The sequence below is a fragment of the Lontra canadensis genome, unplaced genomic scaffold, assembly GCF_010015895.1.
Source record: "Lontra canadensis isolate GAN:19392208 unplaced genomic scaffold, GSC_riverotter_1.0 scaffold17, whole genome shotgun sequence".
Lineage (NCBI taxonomy): Eukaryota > Metazoa > Chordata > Mammalia > Carnivora > Mustelidae > Lontra > Lontra canadensis.
This window is the reverse complement of record NW_022631011.1, coordinates 26247903-26260149: the sequence shown is the minus strand read 5'-3', so window position 1 is coordinate 26260149 and position 12247 is coordinate 26247903. Positions and strand designations below refer to the sequence as shown.

Here is a 12247-nt window from a genome sequence, read left to right as displayed (position 1 = left end):
TATACATATATATATATATATGTGTATATGTTGTGTGTGTGTGTGTGTGTGTGTGTATTTGTTTTTTAGATGTTGAGTTTGATCTTCATAGATTTTGGATACTAGCCCTTTATCTGGTAAGACATTTGCAAACATCTTTTCCCATTCTGTCCAGACGCATCTTTTGGTTTTGTCGACTGTTTCCTTTGCTGTGCAAAAGCTTTTATCTTGATGAAGTCCCAACAATATATTTTTACCTTTGCTTCCCTTGCCTTTGGAGACATGTTTAGCAAGAAGTTGTTGCCTGTGTTCTCCTCTAGAATTTTGACAGATTCCTGTCTTATACTTAGGTCTTTCATCCATTTTGAGTCTATTTTTGTGTATGGTGTAAGGAAATGGTCCAGTTTCATTCTTCTGCAGGTGGCCATCCAATTTTCCCAATATTGTTTATTTAAGAGACCGTCTTTTTTCTATTGGATATTCTTTCCTGCTTTGTCAAAGATTAGTTGACCATAGAATTGAATCCATTTTCTGGATTCAATATTGTTCCACTGATCTATGTGTCTGTTTTTGTGCCAGTAACATGCTGTCTTGATAATTATAGTTTTGTAATAGAGCTTGAAGTCTGGAATTGTGAAGCCACCAGCTTTGGTTTTGTTTTTCAACATTCCTTTGGCTAATAGGGGTCTTTTCTGGTTCCATACAAATTTTAGAATTTGTTCCAGCCCTGCAAAAAACATTTGTGGTATTTTAATAGTGATTGCCTTGAATATATAGATTGCTCTGAGTGGTATAGACATTTTAACAATACCTGTTCTTCCAATCCATGAGTATGGAAAGTTTTTCCATTTCTTTGTGTCTCTGTCAATCTTTTTCATTAGTGTTCTATAGCTTTCTGAGTACAGAAGCTTAGCCTCTTTGGTTAGGCTTTTTCCTAGGTGTCCTATGGTTTTGGGTGAAATTGTAAATGGAATCGACTCCTTAATTTTTTTCTTCTGTCTCATTGTTAGTGTATAGAAACGCGACTGATTTCTGTGCATTGATTTTATATCCTGCCACTTTGCTGAACCTCTGTATGAGTTCTAGCAAATCTGGAGTAAGATCTTTCAGGTTTTCCACATAGAGTTATCATGTCATATGCGAAGAGTGAGAGTTTGACTTCTTTGCCAATTCAGCTACCTTTTCTTTTTGTTGTCTGATTGCTGAGTCTAGGACTTTCAGTGCTATGTTGAACAACAGTGGTGAGAGTGGACATCCTGTCATGTTCCTGACCTTAGGGGAAAAGCTCTGTTTTTTCCCATTGGGAATGATATTCACCATGGGTTTTTCATATATGGCTTTTATGAAATTGAAGTATGTTCCTTCTATCCCTACATTGTGAAGAGTTTTAATCAAGAAAGGATGCTGTAGGGTTGCCTGGGTGGCTCAACTGGTTAAGTGTCTGCCTTTGGATCAGGTCATGATCCCAGAATTTTGGGATCATGAGCCTCACATTAGGCCCCCTATTCAGTGGGGTCCTGCTTTCCCCTTTCCTCCCTGTACATGCTCTCTCTCAAATAAATAAATAAAATCTTAAAAAAAAAAAAAAGGATGCTGTACTATGTCAAATACTTTTTCTGCATCGACTGAGAGGATCATATGGTTCTTGTCCTTCCTCTTATTAATGTAGTGTATCACACTGATTGATTTGCAGGTGTTGAACCACCCTTGCAAGCTCAGGAATAAATCCCAGTTGATTGTGGTGAATAATCCTTCTAATGTACTGTCAGACCCTACTGCCTGCTGAACATTGCTGAAAAACATCTAATACAACCTGTTGTTCTTCAGCAAAGGGGAAGAAGCAAAGGCAGTAAGAAGCTCAACCTGTTTAAATACCTTCATGAATCTCTGTATAATCCTGAGATGGCATTTTATATGTGGTGGGTAGATAAAACCAAAGGTATTTTCCTGCTTGTATCAAAAAACAAAGAAGAGGGGCACCTGGGTGGCTCAGTGGGTTAAACCCTCTGCCTTCGGCTCAGGTCATGATTCCAGGATCCTGGGATCGAGCCCCCGCATTGGACTCTCTGCTCAGCAGGAAGCCTGCCCGCCCCCCGCCCCCTGCCTGCCTCTCTACTTGTGATCCCTGTCAAATAAATAAATAAAACCTTAAAAAAAAATAAAAACAAAGGAGAGGGGACACCTGCTCAATCAGTCAGAAGAGCATGCAACTCTTGATACCAGGGTCATGAGTTTGAGCCTCCTGTTGGCGGTAGGGATTATTTAAAAAAAACAAGACAGAACAAAACAAAAGAAAAACTTGTCCAACTTTGGGGGAAAAGAAAAGACCACCAGAAGACTATGACTTACAAGAAGATGGCTACAGCACTGAGCTATTATAGAAGAACTGGGAAAATCACCAAAATTTGGAGATAGCTAACTTACCAATTCAGTGAGGCCATTCTCCAAAGACTCCATCTTATCTCTTAGAAGCGGCGATCTTCTACTCACAATATGTTCAACCTGAGCAAGGGTATCTCAGCTTAAGTAAGTGGAATGCAAGTTGGACATATGCTGATTGTCACGAGCTACGCCACCCCGATTGCTAAATGTTCTCTTACATTTCATGATTTCCTGGCATCAGAAATCCCTACAAACTTCAAGATTTTTCTCTTAAAGCAAATACTGAAAAGGAAAACAATTAACTTCATTATTTCTTTTATTAAATAGCATATGATCTACAAAGAAAAAGTGTTGGCATTAATCTTTTAAATGTTTGGCAGAATTCTGTGGTAAAACCATTTGGGCCTTGGCTTTTTTGAGTTTTGTTTTGTTTTTTATTGATCTAATCTTGTCACTTCTATAGGTCTATTCAGTTGTCTATTTTTTCTTGAGTCAGTTCCAGTAGATTGTATCTTTCTAGGAATTTATTTCATCTAAGTTATCTCATTTTTTCACATATCATGTTCATTGTATTCCTTTACAATCCTTTTTGCTTATGTAAGGTTATTAGTAATGTCCTTCTTTCATATATACAGCTGACACTTGACCCAATACAAATTTGAGCTGCATGGTTCCACTTATATGCATTTTTTTTTCAGTACAGTACCATAAACATATTTTCTCTTGTGATCTTAACATTCTCTCTTTTCTAGCTTACCTTAATATTACAGTATGTGGTACGTATAACACACAAAATGTGTCAACTGTTACCAGTAAGGCTTCTGGTCAACAGTAGGTGATTTAAGTTTTTGGAGAGTCAAAAAAGTTTTATGATTTTTCAAAGTGTGTGTGTATGGGTGGTAGGGGGGTGCAGTTTGGTGCTCATAATCCCCATGTTGTCCAAGGGTCAACTGTAGTCTCCAATTCAGTATATTCTTTTCTTGCTCCAATTAGCTAAAATTTTAACAATTTTGTTGATTTTTCAAAACTTCTGGTTTCATTACTTTATTCTTGAATTTTTAGTCTTTATTTCATTCTATTCACTTCCACCCTAATCTTTCTTTTCTTCCTGCTTAAATTCAGTTTTCTCTTTTAAGGTAAAGGATTAGGTTATTGAGATTTTTTTCTTTCTTAGTCATTTACAGCTCTAAGTTACTCTCTAAGCAATGCTTTAGCTGCATCCCATAAATTCTGATATGTTGTGTGTTTTCACTCATCTCAAGGTATTTCATGAATTAAAAAAAAATTATGACCCATTGGTTACCTAGGAGTAGTCTTGTTTAATTTCCCAAATTTGTGAGTTTCCATTTTCCATTATATATTTCAAATTTGATTGCATTGTAATCAGAGAACATACTTTGTATTTTTTCTGTCCTTTTAAATTTTTAAAGGTTTTATGCTCTAGTCTATGGTCTATCATGAGAAATATTCCTTGTGTGCTTGAGAAGAATATATATTGTTATTGGATGCCATGTTCTATATGTCTGTTAAGTCTAGTTGGTTTAAGTGTCCAAGTCTTCTAGTGCATTTGGTATAGTTGTTTTATCCATAATTGAGAACAGGGCATATAGTCTCCAACTATTATTGCTGAATTGTCTTTCTTCATTTCTGTCAGTTGGTGCTTCATGTATTTTGGTACTCTGTCATTAGATGCATGTATAATTGTTGTATCTTCCTAATGGATTCACCTTTTTATCATTATAAAATGTCCCTCATTATCTCTAATAACATGTGTCAATTTTGTATATTAGTATCACTCCAAATCTGCTGTGATTGTTGTTTGCACAATGTATCTTTTTCCATCGTTTTAGTGTTTTTAATCTAATGTGTCTTCTGTAAATAATGTATATAAATATTTTATTCAGCATGCTATTCATTAATTGGTAGCTATTATCTTCTGCCACAAGTTAGACACACTGGTTTGCAGAATAGCAGATATAAGTATTTGCTAAATTAATGAATTCGTAAATGTTGCAGTAAAAATCATTCTGTATTTCAAGCTACTAAGGCCAACTTTTTGGTTTTAAATTTTGAAGCATCTCAGGATTCATATTTATAAAGGTCTTATGAAATTGTTTTCCATTCTTAGTTCTACTATATAACATTAGGCAATTAGCACCTGAATATTTAATACAAATATAGCCAAAGCTCACTATAATATTTCTTTTAAACAGATCTGATAATGGTTTCTTTATGATTCTTTTGACTTTTCATTAGTATTTGACAAAAGGATCCATGATTGACTTGTCAGTTCTTCAGTGAATTCACTCCGCAAAACTACTGAAGAGAAGAAATATGTAACAAGTTTAACAAATCATAACATACTTCTGGTCTTTAAAAGCATGGAAATAGACTTTTTCACTAAACTTGCTAACCACTTATCACTAAATGTTTCACAGAACTCTTATCTAAATGATATAAGAATACAAAGATTCCCCTGGCTTTTAAATATTACCCTATAATTTCTAGCACAACGTAAGTAATGGACTCATTCTATACTGGTTTTGTTCCTGCTATTTTAAAGTATAAAACTGAATTCCAATTATATTTAAGTATACCAATAAAAAAACCTTCCCCAGTGGACTATCAAGTACATAGTCAAGGTACATAATTCTTTCTAAAATAAAACTTACTAAAATAAAAATATAGAAAAATGAAATACAAAGTTCTGTTTCTCTCAAAAACTAAAAAATAGAATTAAGAGTAACTGGAGAGGGACAGGAATGCCTGGGTGGCTCAGTCAGTTGAGCATCTGCCTTCAGCTCAGATCATGTTCCCAGGGTCCTGGGATTGAGTTTTGCATTGGACTCCTTGCTCAGCAGGGAGCCTACTTTTCCCTCTGCCTGCTGCTCCCCACTTGTGCCCGTGATCTCTCTTTCCCTCTCTGGCAAATAAATGAATAAAATCTTAACTTAAAAAAAAAAAAGTAGCCATGGGGGAGAAACACAAGTGAGAAAAGTAGATGTACGCAAATGTTATTAGCAAAGATTTAAATACAGTACTCTATGGAGATATAATTAATATTTTCTATTCCACGTTTATTAGAGCATAGTCTAAAGAATCAGAATATTGGGAATCTATTTTATATTATCAGACATTATTTTATCTTGAATTTATCTAACATAAAATATATTTAAGAATGTCTGTCTATACTATGAATTGTTTGTCACTGGGACAGGTGATTCTTTAATAGCAATCTGATCACTCTCCAAAAGGGAATTAATTTTAGACAGTAAGGTATCTCCACACAAAGGTTACTGATGAATCTGTAAATGAAATAATTGTTTGCACAAAGCCAGATTTGGAGAAACTTTACCTTATATTTAAGATAATTAATATTTTAAGGCCGAATGAATTTTAATGTTGCTACCAATCTATTCCTAAATTTAACCTGTATGTGATAATGAAAAGTAGCAACCTCTTCTTGAAGTCAAAAGACATACTAGGTGTTCAACAGACATGCAAAAAAAATCTTAAATAAACATGTATAATTTTACAAATTACAGTCATGAAGAAGAGATGATCCCATGAAAATATTTAGCTGATATAACTGAAGATATTTTGACAGTATAAAAAGGAGACAAATGCAAACTTTCTACTAACAAGTATTATTCGAAAATTACATACTAAAAATATAACCATCTCACCCATTTCACAGTGATTGTAAATAAATAATTCATATAGTCAAAAGTATAAACAATTTAGAAGATGGAACTCTTTTAGCACTAACATTTAACTAGTAAGAACTAGAGTCATTTAAAAGGAATCCAGTCTTTCCTTTAGCTAAATTATTGCCAATTCATTTCCTTCTTCAATAGTTAAATGACTTCCAATTATAAAGATAAATCAATATTGTAATAGTTTTTACCAAGGTAACTTTTATAAAGCTTTCAATGTTAAAAAAGGAAAACACTTATTTAATAGGGAAGAAACAATCCTCTTTATTAACCTCACTGTTATCTTCAGAAAGGATTAAAAAACACACACATTTCCTGGGACACAAAACTGTACCAAAAGCATTTCCTTACAAAATAACTTCACAAACCAATAGTCCTGGACTTACACAAAGACATTTACATACATTAGCCTGAATTAATACACAGTCTGAACGTTTTTGCAGCAACTTCCTAGCAGACTATTATTACATTAACGTGGGAGTGTACGACTTCTTTAACCCTTTAAAAATAGTAATAAAAAATTACAAAATAATGAAAATGTAGAATTAAGGCTGAGACTATATCATCTAGTATTAATAAAGTCAAACAATACTTATAAAAATTGGTGCTGCTGCATTTTTTACATATATATATATACAGGATAAGTCTTTAGAAATTTAAAATGCTACTGCTGTCACAAATTCACTCAATTTAACATTTTCTCATGTTTCTTAACATATGAATTCCCAGATACCTGTGCTTTTTCTATTTTTATTCTGAATTCTTCATTAAGAGTTTCCTCACATATTTACAATTAAATACCTAACCTCTAGAACTTTCCTTAGACACAACAGACAAAACAGTTTTGTTAAATAAATTCACACAGAAGTAATAAAAAGGCTTGTTTTCAAGAAATAGTTCTAGCATATCCATGATAATTATACTGAAAAATAGTACATATGCTTTTCTTCAGGAATAAATGCCATGTGCCAGTTTTACAGTCACTGCCATATATGCAAATTTTCCTCTGACACATTTGCAGGATAATGACAACCAAAGGGCATGATGACTGGAATAATTCCAGTAAATCCATACTGTCCAGTGAGATTCATAAACTTGAATGGCTGTTTCCAGTCCCATCTGGACTGATACGGAAATGCATGCCCAGATAGTTGTATCATCCCCAGAAATATTCAATCTGGTAAGTCACCCTCTTGGTCTTCTGAAACAGAGCTGCAGAAGGCAGGGCATTCTTCATGAGACCAATGGTCCCCTCTTCTCTGTAACTGTTCATACATCTGATTTGGCTATAATCCTGGTCAATGTGGAAAAGAAAAAATTTTATGTACCACAGTTTTCCTAAACTCCCTCAGCAGACCTAGATGGTTAAATATCAAATGGAACTATTTTCATTAATTATAATTCTTGGTATAAACGTATTTAATTAAATTCTTGTATAGAATTACTTGTCACATACATGTCACACACACAAAAAAGTCCTCAAAATAAAAGCAGTACTTAACATACAGAGTAAAGATGAAACAATTTGGATGACAGTTCTTTGGAATGTTATATTCATTTTCATTTTTCTTTTGAAGGGTATATTCATTGAATATATGAGTGAAATGAATGAAAATGAATGGTATGTTCATTTTCACTTTTCTTTTCCCCTTAAATGAAATTACTATTTTAAAAATAAACAAGAATTATAATGCTTATTTCAGAAACGTCACAAAATAAGGACAAGCAAAAGGAAAAACATTAAAAAACCATAATTCCATTCATAAAGAGATGAACACAGTGAACATGAGATCATGACCTGAGCTGAAATCAAGAGTTAGATGTTTAACCAACTGAGCTACCAAGATACCCCAAGATATTTTTGTTTCAAATTCTCTAAAGTTTTTGAGATTGCACAAGAATTATTAGTTCAAGATCTACAGAGAACTGGCTGAGATTAAGAATGAGGAAATTACTAATTAAACAGTAATTTATGGGGCACCTAGGTGGTTCAATCAGTTAAGCATCTGCCTTTGGCTCAGGTTATGATCCCAGGGTCCTGGGATCATGTCCTGCATTGGGCTCCCTACTCAATGGGGAGCCTTCTTCTCCCTCCATCCCCTACTTATGTGTTCTCACTCTCTCTCTCAAATAAATAAATAAAATCTTAAAAAAACCAAATGCTGTAATTTAAATTTTAGCAGCACTTGGGTAGTTCAGTTGGTTAAGCTACCAACTCTTGGTTTCTGCTCAGGTTATGATCCAGGTTTATGAGATCAAGCCCCACCTCCAGCTGAGCAGGGAGCCTGCTTGAGATTTTCTCCCTTGGCCCTCCCTTTCACTCTCTCCAAAATAAAAAAAATAAATCTTAAAAATAAATTTTTTAAAATGGAAATTTAAACTGATTTTAAATCTCCCAAAGAAAAACAGGATGCAAAGGGGCAGAAAACCATGGGATAAGAATATACCAAATTTTCAATCTAAAACTTCTCTTTTTAACTCTATTTATGAGAAAGAGAGAGAGAGAGAGAGCGCACAAGTGGATAGAAGGACAGAGGGAGAGAATCCTCAAGTCGACTTCTCAATGAGTGTGGAGCCCAACGCTGGGTTTGATCACATGACCCATAAGATCATGACGTGAGCAGAAACCAAGAGCTGATTGCTTAATCAACTGAGGCACCCAGGCGCCCCCAACCTATAACTTCTAACACTGCCAAAACAGAGCTAAACAAAAATGGCTAACTTTTTGTGTTTTATTTTCTGTGTGTCAAATCTGTGTAGGCAATATGGTTGTATTTTGCTCTCTGGAAACATTTATGCTCCTCCCCTTTTCTTCAATATTCGAAAATTTTACTATGAAATATATTTTGGTACATCATTTGTCAGTCATTGTGCTGGGCTTTCAGTGGGCCCTTTCATTTATCCCTGGGAAATTCTCTTCCACACATTTTTGCTTCTCTGTTTTTTTTAAATTTCCAGGATTCGTAACAGAATTGATTCTTTATGTCTCCTTGTCTTCACATATTTTTTCTATTTTTCTGGGAAGTTTGACTTTAGTCTTTTGAAATTTTTATTTCTGCAACATATTTGTAATCTGGTATCTTATCCTGGCTATATCTTTCTCCTAATAATAAAAATGGAATATAACTCCCCCTGAAAATCTAATTAGGAATTAAAAATTTTTTAAAGTTCCATTGAATCATCTTCCAGGAATGGTTTTACTCTTTATCTTGGACTTTTTCTCATACCTTGATGACTCTCCTCATATGCATGATGATTCTTATCTGTACAATTACACTTAAGAAAAAGAGTTACAGTTCTGGCCTGCATTTCTTCTTCTACAAAAACCAGAACTATTTTTCCATCAAGTCCCTCTGAGTGGAAATTTTAGGGAGGACAGAGCAGAGCAGGGTCCATGGGCCAGCAGGCTCTGCTTTACAAGTACATGGCTGGAGAGCCAACTATCAGGCTGTTAGCTCCCTAGGTACCAGCATGAGATAAGCCTCGAGGGTGCCATCAACTAACCTGAAGCCAATATGCCAACATTTATTTAACTACCAGTTTTATCTAACTTTGTGGTGGCATCTTTAATACTTGGGAACAAGGAAATAAAACTTTCAGAATTTTGGGTTGAAAATTTGGCATATTCATAGAATGTGGTTTCCTTTCCTTTTCCATTTTCCTCCCATCCCCTCTCTTTTGTTCCCCTGAGTCTACACCCTCTCCAGGTTCCATCAAGCAGACTGTCTCCCATTGTCTCTAGACTGTCTCCCAGTCCTTCCTCCTTTGGTATACTCTAGACTAGTTTCTATCCCATTATCCCAAGAAAACTTCAATCAAATGTGAAGGCAGGGGGCACCAAGGTGGCTCAGTCAGTTAAAAGTACGACTCTTGGTTTTGGCTCAGGTCATGACCTCAGGGTTGTGAGATTGAGCCCTGAGTTGGGCTCCACGTACAGTGCGGCGTCTGCTTAGGATTCTCTCCCTTTCTCTATCTCCCCCTTTCCTCTCATGTGCTTTAATAAAGAAATAAAATCCTTAAAAAAATGTTAAGGCAGAATGAAGGCTTTGTCAGATACACAAGGGCTCCATGTTTCTTTGTACACACTTTTTCTATTATAGGAGAGAAACACAAGGAATCCAAGAAACAGCAGATTCAACCCAAGAGTAGCCAAAGAAGATCCATGAGACCTATGTATAGTTTTACTAGTCACTGTAGTAGTAGGAAGAGTATGTGATTAAGGTAAGCAGTGAAACAGGGTGCCTTGGTAGTTCAGTCTGTTGAGTGTCAACTCTTGATTTGGCTCGGGTAATGATCTCAGGGTTGTGAGATTGAGCCCCGTGTCAGGCTCTGCACTCAGTGCAGACTCAGCTTGAGAGATTCTCTCTTGCCCTCTTTCCCCCTCTACCCCTCCTCCCACTCATGTTTGTTCTCTTTCAAATAAATTCTTAAAAAAAAAAAAAAAAAAAGATAAACAGTGAAAGGGAAAAAAAAAAAAGGAAATTTAAAAGTACAGAAAAATTAACAATATCCAAGAAACAGTCTAAATAGTGACTGGGTTAAAATTTAACATGTTTTAAAAAACTGATACAGTATAAAAGACTTATTTGATCCTGACATTTGGAACACTAATTGTTGGCCTAGAATCTTACAGGGATGTCAATGTAATCCTACCACTCAACTCTGCTTAGTACTAAATATTTACATAGCCAAAATAATATATGTGTGGTTTACAGCTTTCTACCTTTGAAAAAAGCATGGAGGACTTGCTTATGGTTGCAGGATAGACTATACCTAAATAATATCACAACAGAGGGAAAGTTCTAAAACATTTCCAAACAATTCAGTCCAGAAATCATTAGGTGGGCCAGGCAATATGGATGTCCACACAAGGGGGTGGGTGAGCCATACTGTCTTAAAGCTGATTAAGATGGACAGAGTATGTGAAAAACAGATCAGCAACAACAGAATAACCGAAACTAAATAGTTAAAGCAAAGGTTGCTTCTGGGGAATAAAATGGGTGAGGATGCATAGGATCTAAGATTTCATCATCATAAGCTCTCTTTTTATCACTGTGCTCGCCAATTGGCCTAACCATTAGCCATGTGTATCTCTAGAGCACTTGCCATGTAACTAGTTCTTAGAGATTTGCTGTCTTCTGAAGTCCTAAGATTTTATATGAAAAAAGAATTTAAAGTATCTCAAGAAATGTTTTACACTATATGTTGCAATAATATTTTGTATATTGGGTTAAAAAAATTATTAGAATAAGTCTCACAGTTTCTTCTTCTTCTTCTTCTTTTTTTTTCTCTTCTGTTTCTTTTTAATACAGCTCCCAGGAAACTTTAAATTACGGATGTGGCTTACATTACAACGTAACACTAAATCTTATATACCATTTGATTTATTTACATGTATTACTTCAGTGAAGAGATACTACCACTACTAACAACATAATGATAAACTAAAAAATCAACTCTAGCTCATACTACCTCTGAATTGTTATAAAATCTTAATTAACAAAATTCAAATCAGTGACATGTGTAGTTGTACTGTAGTAATGGCCAAGTTTGGGGCTAATTCAGTGCTGAGGCTACAGTACAGCTTCAAGAATATATATATTAGTCTAGAACTGTTTGGCAGGAATTTCCTCCCTGGTCTCTTAGAAAACTGGAAATATGCTCACCATAATAAATTAATTAATAAAACACTTCTTTAGGGCACCTGGATGGCTCAGTGGGTTAAATCCTCTGCCTTCGACTCAGGTCATGATCCCAGAGTACTGGGATCTAGCCTCGCACCAGGCTTTCTGTTCAGCAGAGAGCCTGCTTTCCAACGCCCTGCCGGGCTCTCTGCCTTCTTGTGATCTCTATCTCTCTGTGTGTCAAATAAATAAAAAATCTTAAAAAAAATTATTTAAAAAACAAAACAAAACAAACAAAAAACCACTTCTTTCAAAATTATAGTAGGGGCACCTGGCTGGCTCAGTCAGAAGAGCATGTGACTCTTTACCTTGGGGTCATGAGTTCAAACCCCATGTTAGGTGTAGAGATTGCTTAAGTAATAAACTTAAGTAAATAAAGAAACTGCAAAACAATTATAATAAACCCACATGAAAATAAAGGGAACAATATAATGAACTCCTATTTCAAGCTGCAATAATTTTATATTTTTCCCAATCTTGTTTTGA

General features: G+C 35.0%; 1 protein-coding gene and 1 pseudogene across 4 annotated transcripts in view; one reads left to right on the top strand and one right to left on the bottom strand.

The window, feature by feature from the left end:
* Nucleotides 1-2567, top strand: part of LOC116868848 — a 7921-nt pseudogene extending 5354 nt beyond the window's left edge.
* Nucleotides 2568-6316: 3749 nt separating this feature from the next.
* The window catches only part of SMCHD1 (structural maintenance of chromosomes flexible hinge domain containing 1), a 142049-nt gene continuing 136118 nt past the window's right edge, over nucleotides 6317-12247 (bottom strand). For all 4 annotated transcript variants that reach the window (XM_032859820.1, XM_032859821.1, XM_032859822.1 and 1 more), the window contains one exon: nucleotides 6317-7371. In XM_032859820.1, coding sequence (XP_032715711.1) covers nucleotides 7347-7371 — 25 coding nt within the window. In that variant the 3' untranslated portion in view covers nucleotides 6317-7346. The remainder of the gene's footprint in view (nucleotides 7372-12247) is intronic.